The 16,876-nt window shown below is 43.4% G+C and overlaps 1 protein-coding gene across 3 annotated transcripts in view; it reads left to right on the forward strand.

Moving 5' to 3' along the window:
* The window catches only part of NELL1 (neural EGFL like 1), a 343,290-nt gene that overhangs the window by 76,106 nt on the left and 250,308 nt on the right, over window positions 1-16,876 (forward strand). For all 3 annotated transcript variants that reach the window (XM_054171658.1, XM_054171659.1, XM_054171660.1), the window contains exons 8-10: window positions 5,683-5,817; window positions 6,656-6,758; window positions 11,500-11,573. In XM_054171658.1, coding sequence (XP_054027633.1) covers window positions 5,683-5,817; window positions 6,656-6,758; window positions 11,500-11,573 — 312 coding nt within the window. The remainder of the gene's footprint in view (window positions 1-5,682; window positions 5,818-6,655; window positions 6,759-11,499; window positions 11,574-16,876) is intronic.

Genomic DNA, 16,876 nt, shown 5'->3' on the forward strand with positions numbered 1-16,876 from the left:
TTCTTCTTTTGAGTGTGCTCCCACAGTACCACAGTGTGTGAACTAAGACTGTGGTGAAGTTTTGGGGTAAGAAGCTGTGTTTTAGAGGTGACTGAACCCCTGTTGTGTGTTAAAGGGCAAATTGTGAACACTTTTTGAGGTTCATCGTGGTGAACCATCTGGTTTGTAGTAAAAGGCAATTAATTGTCTCATCTGGAACAGCACTTAGGTGCTAATTACTTACAGATTGAAGTGTAACTGCAACCAACCTGTGGGTGCCTTTAATCTCAATGTAGTTACTGAACAGGAACTTCAAAACGATTTGCATAGTGACTACTAGCATAAAAGCCTTCTACTGCTACTCTACTGCCTTTAGGTGTTCTTTTCCTTCCTAAAAGGGAAGAGGAAACTTTGTTTTTAGTCAGTGTGCACATTATTCCCACAATCCACTTACTCAGCTGATATGCTTTGGACAGGCTGACTCTGAATGTGAGATGTGAAGCTTTTAGTTCAGTGTGCTGCTTGCTCTGTGAAAGAGAGGCAATTATTCTGAGCCCTGCTGGTGGTATGAGCAAGTTCCAATTATGCACTGTACTGAGTAACTTGCTTTCTCTGCTGTTAATTATATTTTTGCTTGCAAGTAGTTTATGAGGGGAAGCAAATAACTCAGTATTTGTGCTGCAAAGACCCGGTGCTTCCATAAAGTGGTGCTGGGATAATCTTTCATTGCTTGTTTCTTTTCTGTTCTAGCAGTGCCCTGGCTGTTTGGTTGCAGTTGTTAGAGGAATATTGTTGTCCAGGAAAAAATACATGCAGCAGGAAAGGAAGTTAATTTGCTAGACAAATGCTGGTTAAAAATGGAGAGACTTGAGGGAAGCATTAGGCTTTGTCTCTGCCTTTTCAGTCCTAGCCACAATAGCCAAAAGTGGTATTAAAGCACTACAGGCTGGGGTCAGAGTGGCTGGAGAGCAGCCAGGCAGAAAGAGTCCTGGAGGTACTGGTTGACAGTAGGCTGAACATGAGCCAGCAGTGTGCCCAGGTGGCCAAGAAGGCCAATGGTATCCTGGCCTCTCTCAGGAATAGTGTGGCCAGCAGGAGCAGGGAAAGTCATTGTGCCCTGTGCTCAGCACTGGTTAGGCCACACCTTGAGTCCTGTGTCCAGTTTTGGGCCCCTCAGTTTAGGAAAGATGTTGAGATGCTGGAAGGTGTCCAGAGAAGGGCAACGAAGCTGGGGAGGGGTCTGTAACACAGCCCTGTGAGGAGAGGCTGAGGGAGCTGGGGTTGCTTAGCCTGGAGAAGAGGAGGCTCAGGGGAGACCTTCTTGCTCTCTACAACTACCTTAAGGGAGGTTGTAGCCAGGTGGAGGTTGGTCTCTTCTCCCAAGCAAGCAGCACCAGAACAAGGTTTAGGCTGGAGGTGAGGAAGAAGTTCTTAATAGAAAGAGTGATTGGCCATTGGGATGTGCTGCCCAGGAAGGTGGTGGAGTCACCATCACTGAAGGTGTTTAGGAAGAAACTGGATGGGGTGCTTGGTGCCATGGTTTAGTTGATGAGATGGTGTTGGGTGATAGGTTGGACTCTATCTCGAAGGTCTCTTCCAACCTGGTCTGGTCTATTCTATTAATCCAGGCATATCATATGGGGATGATGTATGGCAAGGCTTAGGAGGGCAGTGCAGCTATCTGCAGAAGTCCTGTTTAGCAGGGAGTGTGTCAGAGCTTGGCTTGCTACTGTTGCTAGGCATTGAACCCCAACTTCTGGTCCTGCACCAAGAGTTGTGGAGCATGGACATGATGCTTTGCAAAAGTGGTTCCCATGGTTTGATGTCCTGTTGTTGCTTTTAGGCTCTGCTTATATCTACAATTTCAGTTTCTTCCTCAGCTTGTGTTTGGTTACAGCTGTAATGCTGTATTACTGCAATGAGTAGAGCAGTGAATGTTTGCAATGAGTGTGTACATACAGTTTATATAGAAACATTCAACTATGAAGACTCAGACCAATGCTTGCCTGGGAAGAAAACATCAGACAGAGGCTTCAGGCTTCAGTGAGTTTGGTATCAGTGCAACTTACGCAGTAGGTAGGCAGGAGGAGAGAGGAGCCTCTTGCTTGGGCTTTGCCTTAGGGTTCCATAAGTCTAGCACTGGCTCAGGATGGGACATGGGGGCTGTATAAGGGGCCCAGCAAGGCATTTTCTGTAGCAGATTGTCATGGAGTAATGTACAGGAGCATTTGATCATGACCTCTCTGTAACAAGTTAACTGCTGTCATGTCCTCTTCCTACCTGTGTCTTGTAAAGGCATAGCTTTTAGAGGTGAACAAATGCTGCTTTTAAAGGGCTTTTTATTTTTGTTGTTATTTGAATTAATTCTGAATCTTCCCAGTATATATGCTTGATTGATTTAATCTTGTGTCCTTCGATAGCCAGACACCATAGATCAGAGTGTCAGAAATCTGTCCAAAAGGTGAATTTGCTGCGGGAGAAGAGGATCACGTAGTATTTCAGCGTGCCCAACTGCCATGCTGGAATACTGTTAGCTCCTCTCTAAATATAATGGCTGAAATAATTCATGCAACTTTAATGCTCAGCTGCAATCAATCTGGGCATCTCCTGCATTTCTTTGAGTGGAGTATAATTTCTTTCTGGTAAAATATGGGCCCACCCTAGAGTGTGCTTTGTATTCAGGTGTGCTCGTTACACGAGCTAGCATGCAAATGACAGAAGTTAACACGTTGCAAATATTTATTCTCTTAGCATTTCCTTTTGGTTCTAGGGAACAATGTCTAGGAGTGACAAAGCACAGTACCAAGTACCACTTTCAAATCTGGGTGTTTCCAAAGTCCTTCCTCTTTAAAAATCTGTATAGCCCACTTATATGGGAATGTTAATTGACAAACAAAACAACAGCAAAACCCCAACCCAACCAACCAAAAAATATCAACAACCCCCTCCCCCCCACCCCTGGAACAACAAAAACCAAAATAAAAACCAAACAAAACCCCCAAGAAACCAAAAAAAACCCACCCCCAAACCCAGCAAATAAACCAGGGGGATTGTGGAGTCTCCCTCTCTGGAGATACTCAAGACCTGTCTGGGTATGTTCCTGTGTGATCTGGTATAGGTGATCCTGCTCTGAGTTTAACTAAGGTTCTCAAGATTGAAGATACTGTACAGGTGCAGTACTCTGAGAAAGACAGTTTTTTTTGCCCTTCATGTGGCCAATGTCACATCATTTAGAGGGTCTGGTCATCTACTTTCAATCAATAGCAATGACTGATTTTTGTTCAATGCCTGAGAGATGCTGCTAAAATTCATTGATAAGTTTGTAGGAGTGGAACACCTTCCTTATGAGGAGAGTCTGAGGGAGCTGGGGGGGCTATTTAGTTTGGAGAGGAGGAGACTGAGGGGTGACCTCATTAATGTTTATGAAGATGTAAAGGGTGAGTGCCAAGGGGTTGGAGCCAGGCTCTGCTCAGTGAAGCCCAATGACAGGATAAGGGGTAATGGTGGAAGGTGAGGCATAGGAAGTTCCATGGAAACATGAGAGAGAATTTTTTCACTGTGAGGGTGACAAAACACTGGAACAGACTGCCCAGGGGGTTGTGGAGTCTCCCTCTCTGAAGATATTCAACATCTGTCTGGATATGTTCCTGTGTTATCTGGTATAGGTGACCCTGCTGTGGCAGGGATGTTGGACTGGATGAGCTTTCAAGGTCCCTGCCAGCCCCTAACATTCTGTGGAAAAAACACCAAAGCAAAGCAAAGCAAACCCCAACCAACCAAAAACCCCAACAAAACACAACCCCCCAAAAAAACCCAAACCAAAACCCAACAAAACCAAGATATGTAAATGAAGTAGGAGTGTAAGACAAGTCAATCAATCACCCTCTTAACAAAACTGAATGCATTTTATGTACTGTAAATACAGTGGCTAAATATAGTGACCTGAAAAAAGGTTTCTGCTGGAAGCAAGCAGCTCAGTAAGAGGATGGTTTTGCCTCTAAGATGTGAAAACCCATTTTCAAGTCACCAAATCATGCTGCCTCTGGGGCAGATGAGTATCAGACCCCTGTTATCTGAGAATAACAACTTAAGAATTAAGGAGCTTTTATTCAGGGCTTTCTCTCATGAGGACTGCAGAGAAAAAAAAACCACCACCACCACAACATAGAAATAGGCCTAGTATATATTTTCTTTCTTCCCCCTAAATAATTTGCTCTTTTACTGGCAGGAATGAAAAAAAGACATATTAAAGTACTTTCACTGAAAGTGAATGGATTTTAGGGAATGGAGATGTATGAAATTCAGGTAAATGGCATTATGTAAAAAATGCTGTAGCACTCTGCATTCCTTTTTGGAGTAAAATTTGCTACTATTAACATGTAGCAACTTATAATGTAGGATAATGGCATCGTATTTATAGCAGAGTGGAGTAGGCATTCATCTTGTCTTGTGCCAGATTTAGGCAGCCTTGTTATTTGCAGTGACTTTAGTGGGATGGCTTAAATGCACAGGACAAATGTGAATTAAAAGACCAGGAAAAACTCTTATCCAGATGGCACCAGGCCAATTTTCAGAGCAGGGACAGTTCTAGGGCCTGAAGGAAGCACATATTTACTTCTAAACATTAAGTCTGTATATTTATTTATTTTTAGTGTTAGTAAATGGGAAAGTCATCTCTTGGTGTCTAGAGGTGATGGCACTGGGTACAACATGTGCACAGCTGGGGCAGATCCTCTCTGGAGGATGGAAGATGTTGCTTTGAATTGAAGGGCAGGTCTGTGATAAAGCTTAGGGGAGGCTGATTCAAGAAAGCCTTGTCCTTTGCTGCTACATGAATGAACATTGTTCCTTCTTCCTGCATAGTGTCATCAGGAAACAGTGGCAGTTGCCACTGTGCTCATGTGATATGTGGAGGAGATCCATCAGTCTGAACTTGGTAGCGCGTTTCAGTAATTGGAATTGAGGAGGTAATGGGGACAACAAGGAGTGTTACGAGCTAGCCACCAGCCCAGGACTTACTCCAGGAAAGTGGCTTCTCCATTTATCTGAGTCTGGAAATATTTGATAGGACAGTAAATTAAAATGTTTTCTTTCCCTCTAAATCTCCCTGAATGTTATATGGCTAAGATCTTTCTAAAAGTCAGAAAGTATTAGTCTGGGTGATGCTTAACAGTGAAGAGATGGGGCTGGGACTGACTGGGACAAGTCAGTCTGCCAATCTTTATGCTCTTTTGATTTGTCATCAGGTTGATGAACAAATAAATAATAGAAAATAATTATAGTTTGTGTACTTTTGGTAGTGCCTGGACATTTCTGAGAGGATCCTAGTGGAGTTTGTTACAGTACAACTGCAGGAGTCATGAAGCGTTGTCAGTTAGCATGAATAGAATCATAGAATGGTCTGGCTTGGAAGGGACCTCCCAAGATCATCAAGTCCAACCCCTCTGCAGTAAGCAGGGATATCCTCAACTAGATCAGGTTGCCCAGAGCCCTGTTGAGCCTCACTTTCAACATCTCCAGGGATGGGGCCTCAACTCCAAAGTCCAAGGAGCAGGGTTAGTTTATGCTTGTGACATCCTGGTTTTCAAAGGTTGGAGTCAACTTGGTTCAGCTACAAATAAGTAGACTGCATTCTGATATTTGCCTATTTTAAATCCATATGTTTGAGTTGCAGAAATCTCATCAAATTACTTTCCTTTATAGTTAAATTATGCAGAAACAAGACTGAGTCAGTTGGAAGACTGTCATTGTGAGAAGACTTGTCAAGTAAATGGATTGATCTATAGAGACAAAGACTCATGGGTTGAAGATGATCACTGCAGGAACTGCACATGCAAAGTAAGAATTTCTAAAGACTTTAAGGAATGGGACCTAATTACAATGTGAAAAAGGTACTTGAATACATAATGTGAGAATTGTGGGGTTTTGTATGCATCTAGTGTTAGCATCAACAATAGGGAGGGAGATGCTGAAATAAATAAAACTTTGTCATTGCTGATGTGCAGCCTTCGTGAATAAGATCTGCTTGCCCCGGAGAATGCTTGCTTATTTGTTCTAATTAGATCTGCGAGGACTTTATGGTTTTGGGGTGAAAGTGTGGCATTGGCTGTGTTTGGTTTGGAATTGTTTTTGCTGCAGTAGGTTTGGCAAAAAGGGAACATTATCCTAATAGTATTCATGGATGCTTAGTTGCATCTTGCATGGGAGGAACGTGCAGATTGTATTTTCCGTGTTTATCGCTCTGCAAAAGCAAGGAACAGAAGAGAATTAGTATGTAAATCTTGTCGTGCTGAAATTATTTGATAAATATCTGAAGAGAGTCTTTGTTTGCTCAAGAAAATAGAAAACTGATTGTTAAAAATCTCAGAGATGATTGGCACAGCCCGCAGAAAGTGGTGCTTGTGTTCTGCTAGAGATGGGCTTATGTTTTCCCCTTCACGTGGTGCTTTGCTCAGGGGAAGTGGGGTAACCCCAGTAATGTGTATCAAAACAGATTGGTTCGCCTTCAGATGCGTTTTGATTCATGTTTGTGGTTGGATAGAATGAAACTTGTTACCCAAGGATGGTTTTGCAATTCATGATGCTGCTAAATAGTTTTTGGGTTTCTGTGTACTGTATAAAATATTCACTAATTACAGCAGCTGTAGCTGAGTTCTGTCTCAAATCCTTTGCTTAGAGTGGAGTTGTGGAGTGCCGAAGGATGTCCTGTCCCCCTCTTGAGTGTCCTCCTGATGCTCTCCCTGTGCATGTGGAAAGCCAGTGCTGCAAAATATGCAAGGGTGAGTACACCGGACAGACCTTTTAGTTTCACTCCCTTTAAGCAGAGTTAAACTTGACTTTCCTAGGTCCTGGTAATTCAGGTAACAGGAGTTACCTGAACAGGTTTGCACTCTGGCAAACTTGATTTAAGGAGACGGAATGAACAAGTGTTCCATTTTTTTCACCTGTTGTCAGTGTAAAATTAATTACTCATCCACTTGAATAGAATAGAATTAACCAGGTTGGAAGAGACTTGCTAGGGGTTAGGAAGCCTTCCATGGCTTCAGCATCAAGCATCAATCCTATGGTCTGAACTTTTCTGTAGAGATGAGCAATAAACTGAGCTGTTCTGTTTTTTTTTAACCTATCTAGGATGGAATTTCAGACCCTTGGTTAATATCACTGTGTGGAGTCATAGTTTGGTGTAGTTAACTTCAAATAAATTCATGAGGAGAATAAAAGAAAAAAGTCAATGTTGAGATCATTGTTATTGTCAGCTTTCAGATCCTTCTGGAAGTGAAAGTGACATTCTTAGAAGGAATATTCAATGTCTGTGCCACAGTAGTAGTACCAGGGACAAGGACAACTTCTATACAGAAACTGGAGCTGATTATTGATGACAGTCTTACTTTCAGAATAGAATAAACCAGGTTGGAAGAGACCTTCGAGATCATCATGTCCAACCCATCATCCAACACCATCTAATCAACTAAACCATGGCACCAAGCACCCCATTAAGTCTCCTTCTAAACACCTCCAATGATGGTGACTCCACCACCTCCCCGGGCAGCCCATTCCAATGGGCAATCACTCTCTCTATGAAGAATTTCTTCCTAACATCCAGCCTAAACCTCCCCTGGCGCAGCTTGAGACTGTGTCCTCTTGTTCTGGTGCTGCTTGCCTGGAAGAAGAGACCCACCCCTATCTGGCTACAACCTCCCTTCAGGTAGTTGTAGCGAGCAATAAGGTCTCCCCTGAGCCTCCTCTACTCCAGGCTAAGCAACCCCAGCTCCCTCAGTCTCTCTTCACAGGGCTGTGCTCCAGACCCCTCCCCAGCCTTGTTGCCCTTCTCTGGACACCTTCCAGCAAGTCAACATCATTCTTAAACTGGGGGGCCCGGAACTGGACACAGGACTCAAGGTGTGGCCTAACCAGCGTGGTGTGCAGGGGGAGAATGCATGAGTTATCTCCCTCCCTCCCCCCACCAAATCTTGGAGATTTGGAAACTTTGTGCCTAAGTTTTCCAGGGATTCATTAAGACAGAAATATGGAATTATTTATTAGGAAAATGTCTTTTTTTATCCCCCCCCCCCAATTCTGTTATCTTTTTTCAGTCCATGAATTCATTAGTCCCATGCACAAATCCTCTTTAGCTGTGCTCTTGCACTTACTCTTGTTTGCTCATGACATCTCCTTGTTCTCAGCTACGTGTTGCCATGAAGATTCTGCTCACTAGAAGATGTAAAGGGATGGTCAAGTGGCCATGCTGCCCTGTATTTTTTCCACCTCAAAATATTTTTGTTTGTAACATTGTGAGTCTAGAAATTTCTGTCATGGAACTGGATGCTTGTCTCGACGCTCCTTTGCTGACATGCCTGTACACACAGCGGTCAACAACTGACACAAAGGAGTTGGGAGGCACAAAATTGTAGATTCAACCTACATCCCCAGGAGTAAATTGTGCTCCTGTTCTTTGTAATGGGAAGATGAACAATGAAACTTGCCTTTTGTCAGTGATTGGCACAAACTTGACTTGTTATTCTGACAAGAACTCAACGTGTCAGTCAATGGGAAGAGATGTATGGAAGTTGATTGAAATTGATTGTAAATGCCAGCTCCTTGACAGAATGATGTGCTAGGGCCACAGTCAGTCACTTCTGGGTAGATAGCAGTAATTGCTGAGGCTTTCCAAAGAGCTGCACTGCAGGTGTTAATTTCTCCCTGCTTTTCCTATTTAGCTCTGATAGAATCATCAAGTTGTAATTTGCTGTCTCAAGGGATTACTGAATGGCTGGATTATTGAACAGCTTCCTGTCTTAGCCGAGGGTTAACGAACAAAGTAGTTCTAATGTCTGATATGTCAAGGGTTTTAAAAAGGAGGCGGTTCTGTTTTGATCCCTGCCATCTTCTGTTAGCCTTTCAACTAATATTTGACAAAAGCCTGTAATTTCATTTAAAATCTCTTCATGTTTTCTGAGTTGTGCATTAACTTGCTTTCCGCTCTGTCCATCCTTTTCGCTACAAGCGGTCAGGGCAGGAGAAGAGGCAGCAAGCAAAAGGACATTTTTCAAACTCATCATCTTCAAAAGCTAGATTCTGGGATTTTTAATTTAAACAAAGCTTCCTGAGCTGGAGTTCTCTTCGTAAGTAAGATCACAACCACTCAGGCATAAAAAGTAGGGCAGCTTTAGAAAACCGAAGAAAACTGGGATACCAAAAGGAGAAAGCATTGTTGATGAAAACTCAGTTCTGATGAAAATCTTGCTCTTTCTTCAAGAAATGAGCAGTTTCAAGAGTTTCAAGTCCTTAGAAGCAAATACATACATCTGAAAGTTTATGAAAACTGATCTAGCAGACATTTATAGTTAAAATTTGGGAATCAAACTAGCTGTGACAGTTGCTGCTGTGAAATACTCCTATTGATATCACCCACAGGGGTTACACACAGATACCTGTAAATACTTGGTTCCTTTACCTTGGTAATCAGGAGAGAAATCGAGGTAAAACAGTTACTAGATAGTCTGGGACACTTTTTTGGGAGATGAGTACTTGGAACACTTCCACTTTCAGGCTGGGGTCAGAGTGGCTGGAGAGTGGCCACGCAGAAAGGGACCTGGGGGTATTGGTTGATGGTAGGCTGAACATGAGCCAGCAGTGTGCCCAGGTGGCCAAGAAGGCCAATGGCATCCTGGCCTCTATCAGGAATAGTGTGGCCAGCAGGAGCAGGGAGGTCATTGTGCCCTGTACTCAGCACTGGTTAGGCCACACCTGAAGGGAGGTTGTAGCCAGGTAGGGGTTAGTCTCTTCTCCCAGGCAACCAACACCAGAACAAGAGGACACAGTCTTAAACTGCCAGGGGACGTTTAGGCTGGATGTTAGGAAGAAGTTCTTCATAGAAAGAGAGATTGGCCATTGGAATGTGCTGCCCAGAGAGGTGATGGAGTCATCATCACTGGAGGTGTTTAAGAAGAGACTGAATGAGGCACTTGGTGCCATGGTTTAGTTGATTAGATGGTGTTGGGTGATAGGTTGGACTCAATGATCTGGAAGGTCTTTTTCAACCTGGTTAATTCTATTCTGTTCTGTTCTATTCACTGTGCATGTGCCTTGACTCAGGAAACTTTGAGAGCTTTGCTCAGTTGCAACACAGGATCATACCTTTTAGCTCTTTGTTCAGTGTCAGAGGTCAGGCAGATCAAGCAGAGCGCCGAGACACCACAAGAAGTTATTTTATCAGTATTTAGCATTGGTCTTGTTAGTACTGTGGAGTGATTTTGTGATGGGTACTTGTTTTGTGCAAGATAGCCATAGTCTAATGCTTCTCTTTTAATTAATGGATTTATTGGCCGCCTCTGGAAGTGGAATGTAGACATCTTGTTCCTAAAAGGTGGTGCTAGATTTGGTAATACTTGACTGAGTTGTTTGTCACTGTAGCCCTGCTGGAGGTTGCCACCTTCTTCATAGTGACAACGTCCTAAGCTAAGCTGCTTGACTTTCCCTTCAAACGAGCGCTCCCATGTTGTAGCCTGTTGATGGGGTTGTGGAGCTGGTTGTCTTCAGAAGGCTCAAAACTTCACAATTTTGTAGTAGGAGCTTTCAGTTTCCTGGGAAATCTGCTTATTTCCTGTGCGCTTTAGGAGCCTTTTTTCTGCAATAGTTATTTACAGTTTGTTGATTCAACACAGTCAGTCGCTGCATCTAATCCATTTTTGCAGTGCTCTAGCGAGTTGAAGAGTTCACCTTTGTGCCCACAAAAAATGTGAAAGTTTAATTGAAATCTGTGCTTATATTATTCCCTTGATGAACAGCATGCTAATGAATGTCTCCAGTTCTCGCAGTGAGTCATGAAGACCTCTAGTAACACAAACGCTGTGGCTAATCTGCAGAATGTCACTAATGAAAATATTTTCTGTTGAATACTAATGAATTTGATCCAGTGCATTTTGTCTTATGCTCTTATTATTTCTCTTTAGTTTGGGCATAGATGCTGCTTGCTCTTAAAATGAATTTGTTGTGAGCTGCTTTGTAAATACATTTAACACTGACTTCTGATGAAAGCAAAATGCAGCAGATTTTGCATCGTATTCAGATTTGTTTTCTTAGCATGTGGGAAATACAGAATCAGAGAATGTTAGAGGCTGGAAGGGACCTCCAGAGATCATCCAGTCCAAATCCCCCGCCAAAAGCAGGATCCCCTAGGGTAGTCCGCACAGGAATGCATCCAGGTGGCTTTTCACAACCTCTCTGGGCAGCCTGTTCCAGTGCTCCAGCACCCTCACTGTAAAGAAGTTTCTCCTCATGTTGAGGTGAAACCTTCTATGTTCAAGTTTGTCTCCATCGTTCCTTGTCTTACTACTGTGCACCAGCAAAAAGAGATTGGCCCTCTCCTCCTGGCACCCACCCCTCAGATATTGATAGATATTGATCATATCCCCTCTCAGTCTTCTCTTTACTCTTCTGTTGTATCTTGACTTTGTTTGTGACTTCAATATTGATTTAATTGGTTTGTTTTTTAATCTTTGTTCTTCTCTCAAATTGCAGCAAAGTGTATCTTTGGAGGCAAAGTGCTAGCAGAAGGCCAGCGAGTGCTAACCAAGAGCTGCAGGGAGTGCCGAGTAAGTTTCAGCCCCATAAACCTTTCCTGGCTTTGAATGCTTGTGTGCTGTTCAAAAGTGACAAGGACAAGTTAGGGCATTTCTTTAGGCTTCCTTCATGCAAATGTGACATCTGTTGCCTTGAAAAGGTGACCTTGAATTTTGTGAGAACCACAAATGTGAAAACAAGGCAGGAATGTGACCCTTACAGGGTACCAACACCCTGGGCAAAATGACTTGGAGGGAGGGATGTTTTCTTTCATGTCTGCCTTTGTGAACTCTAGAAAAGGACAGCAGCATCTTAACCTGGTTACTGATTTCAGTCAAGCTGCTAAAATTTGAAGTGGCCTGGCTTATATTGTTTGAGTCACTCTAGATTTTCCCTAGTGTTGTTTAAGCTGTATGTAGCTGATTTGATTGGGTCAAATTAACGAGGTGGGAATTGCAAAGACAGAGTTATCTTTATTTTCCCCCAAAAGCCCCGCCCCAAAACTCTGTATAAAACTTGTTGAAGTATTTACAGGTTCTGTTCGGCTGTGAATTCTACCAGGATGCTTCTGGGCAACTTTGGTACAATTTAGAGGATTCAGAAAATGGAAAAGGCTAAGCCACAAGATAGCTTTACCTCACTTACAAATCAGATGCAAAGCCAGGGCCTTGGGAAAGCTGATGAGAATTGCCAGGTTGTACTCAGGAGGACGGAGCAGGAATTTGGAGATGGTCCCTGGGTGTCTCATCGGTGGCAGGCTCCAGGAACTGCAGGTTTTATAATCCAGTTTGTAGATAACGCTGCACCGTCCAAAGGAAAAAGGACCCACCAGAATCAAAGTGTCCTTAGACACAGCTGCTACAAGGGGAAACTCGTGAGCGGCAGCAGCAGCACTGTCTGAATGGTGCTAGAAAGGCGCAGCTTCATGGCAGGCAGGGTCACCCCAAGGCAGGCACGGTCACTCCGCAGCAGGCAGGTCGGGGGAGAAGCCAGATCCGAGTGGAGAGAACAAGAGCGCAGGAGCGAGAGCCCCGATCGCTTTCTGGCCACTCATCTTCAGATGTTTCTAGACAAGGAGTCTAAGGCTAATGTATAATGGGCACAAAGGAGGAGAGACTGAGGGAGCTGGGGTTACTTAGCCTGGAGAAGAGGAGACTCAGGGGTGACCTTATTGCTCTCTACAACTACCTGAAGGGTGGTTGTAGACAGGCAGAGGTTGGTCTCTTCTCCCAGGCAACCAGTACCAGAACAAGAGGACACAGTCTCAAACTGCGCCAGGGGAGGTTTAGGCTGGCGGTTAGGAGGAAGTTTTACACAGAGAGTGATTGCCCATTGGAATGGGCTGCCTGAGGATGTGGTGGAGTCACCATTACTGGAGGTGTTCAGGAGGAGACTTGATGGGGTGCTTGGTTGCATGGATTAGTTGGTTGGGTGGTGTTGGATGATAGGTTGGACACGATGATCTTGAAGGTCTCTTCCAACCTGGTCTGGTCTGGTCTGGTCTATTCTATTCTATTCTATTCTAAGCACCCCACTTCATCAGCTTCCAACCCCAAAGGACTTCCCCACAGGGAAGGAACCTCAACCCTGGTGGGAGAACAGGACCTGTCCCCAGGCGAAGGGGAAGGCAATTTCTCACCTTGAGAGGCAATTTTGTGCCTTTGTCTTTGCCCATTCAAACCTCCGCTGATGGAGATGGGTGAAGCGGGGTTTGGAGCACAGCGTAACACTAGCCCCAACAATAATTGACGTAAATTACCACGTATTGGACTGGACTGGGATCTTTCTTGGCAACTTCTTAAGACCTGGATGACTCCAGTCAATATTTGAGAGCCCTGGTAAATGATAGGAACATCCAGAGGGTGGTAGTGAACATAAGAATGCTACATGGTATGTTAAGTGTGGCAGAAGCCAGTCATCAAGACCAGCCTTAGGATGAGAGAGCAGTAGTAGACGGTTGTAAAAGGCCCCTTGCTCTGCTGAGAGATGTATTTGTTGTGTGCTTTAAATATGATTTATCACTTCAGAAAGGCACAGCTATTTTAAAACACATTTGCTCTCATGTGTAATTTGAAAGTATTTTTTGTTTTTCCATCTTGTTGAATTTGTGGAGAGGGGGAGGGTGGTGAAGAGGAGGCTTACAGATGTTATTGACAGATCAATGTGCTGGAATAGTTATGAAAAACATGGGGGGAAGATTACAATCATCTATTTATTGTCATGCTTATAGCAGAGTGTAGAGAGTAGTAATTTTGTGTTCACTAATGGAAATGGACAATAACTGGTTGCAGATGTTGTGAAAGCAGCTTGTTATGCAGAATTGCTTTGCTGTTGGTAATGTTTAGCTATATAGGGGAACTCAACATTGTAGATATAAATCTGTGGGCAAGGTGGCTGCCTTGAAGACAGGCTAAGGTGCCTGCTATTTATGACATGACGTGGAATGGTTCTTTGGGAGAGAAACTGCCTGCCTGAAAAAGATGAGAACAGGAGGATTTTCCCACTGAAGTGACACCAGAGGGAGTGATCAGAATTATGCCTGTGGAATTCACTGTGCTGTAAATAAGAGCTTTATATATGCATGAGGATGATAATACATTCCTGAAGGTTGAAAGCAAACACTGACCATCAAATAGCTGTCACTTCAGAAATGACCAAAATCATAATGAGAGGAATTTTCATCTTTTACTTACTGTTAAAGGAAATTGTTATGGTGATGCTAAATACAGTAACATTGCAGTTTGTGTTGTTTACATTTCAGTGGAGGTTATTGGTAGGTATTTGATGTGTGGATGTGATACCATAAAGAAAATGGGTTCATGCCTCAAAAAAAACCCCAACAAAAAACCATTTTCACAGCAGTCTTTCAAGAAGACATCAACCCTCACTGCCAAAACTTGTCATTCTGACTTGTGAGGACTTTTCAGTGAGTCTCCAGGCAGGAAGTTCATGCCACGTTTCACCAGCATGACCTCTTATTGCTGTACACAAATCACGTACTTATTTACTGCCTCCATCCTAGATGAAGGATGAATGGTGATGAGTTGAACTGTAGCTGTTGTCATTGTTTTCTATCCTTCATTGTCTTATTGGTGGACAAGGTGTTGTATGGATAAAGGAAGAGCTTTGTAGTAGGGGCAGGACTATGAAAAATTGAATATGGTTTAATTTCCCTGATTTGAAAAACAGACATCAACTCTGAAAAGCTTTTGAACAATGAGGGAATGCACTGGAGGGTACATGTCAAGTGCTAATTTATTGCTGTTGATAAAAATGACTTAAAAGTCTTGGGAAGCAGCTCTTGTGTCTGTAAAGGAGGATGTGTTTGTAGATGGAGTAGTGTCAAAAAAGATAAAGTTGAAGTTTCACAATTCAGTTTTTATTTGAAGATAAGTATTTCCTTCTTTGCATAGTGATCCAAGCTAAAGAGGCTTTTAACTTTTGTGGGTTTTTTTCCCCCATCTAACAAAAATAATGTCACTTATGGATCTATACAGATGAGATACTGTCTTTATCAGGCTGTGAGCAGGTTGTGTCTTGGGGTTTTTTTGTGTGTGTGTGTCCCCCCCCAGCCTTGAAAACTAATCCAGACTAAAAATGTGTTTATGATGCACATCTTAACCATAAGCACAGATGTTACTGATGGACAGCCATTCCCAGCTGGAAGCTTGCCCACAAGCACTCTCCAGATTAATTTACAGTGACAAGATAACACAATTTAGTGCATGAGTGTTTCTAAGAATCACAGAATGGTTCAGGTTGGAAGGGACCTCTGGTGGTCATCTTGTCCAGCTACCCTACTTGAGCAGGACCCCCTAGAGCCAGTTGCCCAGGTTTGTGACCAGATTGCTTGTGAGTATCTCCACAACCTCCCTGGGCAACTTGTGCCAGCGCTTGTTCTCCAGACCCTTCACCAGCTTTGTTGCCTTTCTCTGGTGCTTCAGCACTTCCATGTCTTTCTTGTAGTGAGGGGCCCAAAACTGAACACAGTAGTCAGTGTGGCCTGAGGAAGGATCATCTCCCTTGATCTTCTGGCAATACTTGGCCTAATGCAGCCCAAGTGACTTTTTTGCCACAGCAGTGCATGGCTGGCTCATCTTCTACTTGGTGTCTTCCAGCACCCCCAGGTTCTGCTCTGCACAGCTGCTTTCTGGCACTGGTGCACGGGGCTGTTCCTTCTCAAGTGCAGGGCTTTGTGCTTGTTAAACCCTTGAGGTTCCTGCTGTCCCATTTCTCCAGCCTCTTGTGGTCCCTCTAGAAAATGTGAGCATGTTTCTTCTTCAGAAAACTCCACCTTTCTGCATTCCCAGTGGGTCTACTGGTTTGTGGATTTCGCCAGCATGGTGGAGCGCTCATCTGAAGTCAGTGGAAAGCGTTCTACAACTTAGGCTGGATTGGGAGTTTGTTGCTGATCAGCTGAGTTCTGGGCTAATGCCTCTGAACAACATGTTGCCTTTCCATAACCAGATGACACATTTGACAGTAAGGGGTACACGAATAAACTCCTCTTCATTACTGCTGGCCGTGGGCATACAAATGCCAGAAGGATGGACAGGACTCCCAATGACTTTCAGGAAGCTTGGCTGAGATTATTGCATTGAGATAGGGAACAATATGGTTCCAAGAGTGACAGCTAAGGATGGGATTTCGAACTTTCTCCTGAAAAGCTGATTAGTATCAGCTGAAACAAGAGGCGGGGGGGGGGGGGGGGGGGGGGGGGGGGGGGGGGGGGGAACCCCAAATGGCAACAGAAACCCAAAATAACCTTATCTGAAATCTTGCTGTTGTTTTCCAAAGCTGATCCTGTGAGATGAGCTGTTTGTGGGTCAGATATTCAGTGCACATCACTGATTAGGCTTATAGCCAATCTTTTTAATGTACTTACCTTTGTAATTACAAGGAATTGAATTATCTTCTTGTAAGTGCTTGACTCCAGATCTCATTCTCTGTCGACTGCATGTCACAGTTGGAGCTTGACCTATTTATTCCAGAGGAATGTCTTCTTGATATCTATTTCTGCCCAGATTCTGTGGCTACATGTGTGAATTGAGTACAAAAAGTTAGCATTTTTCCTAAGGCTGCCTGAAGCAATAATTCTGAAGTGTGAAGTCTTGCTTATCTCAGTGGATAAAATCGGGAATCTAATGATGATAATTCTTATAATTGGCTCTGTACTAGTTTATAACAAATTGATTTTAATCCAAAGAATACTCAACATGGAAACATTCTAATTGTTCTAAAAATTAATTACAGATGTGTTTGTGTTCTCCCAAGATTGAAACTCCTGAATGCATGACTTAGGGAAATAAAACCTTGTTGTCACTAAATTAATGGA

This window comes from Dryobates pubescens, chromosome 22 (assembly GCF_014839835.1).
Source record: "Dryobates pubescens isolate bDryPub1 chromosome 22, bDryPub1.pri, whole genome shotgun sequence".
Taxonomy (NCBI): domain Eukaryota; kingdom Metazoa; phylum Chordata; class Aves; order Piciformes; family Picidae; genus Dryobates; species Dryobates pubescens.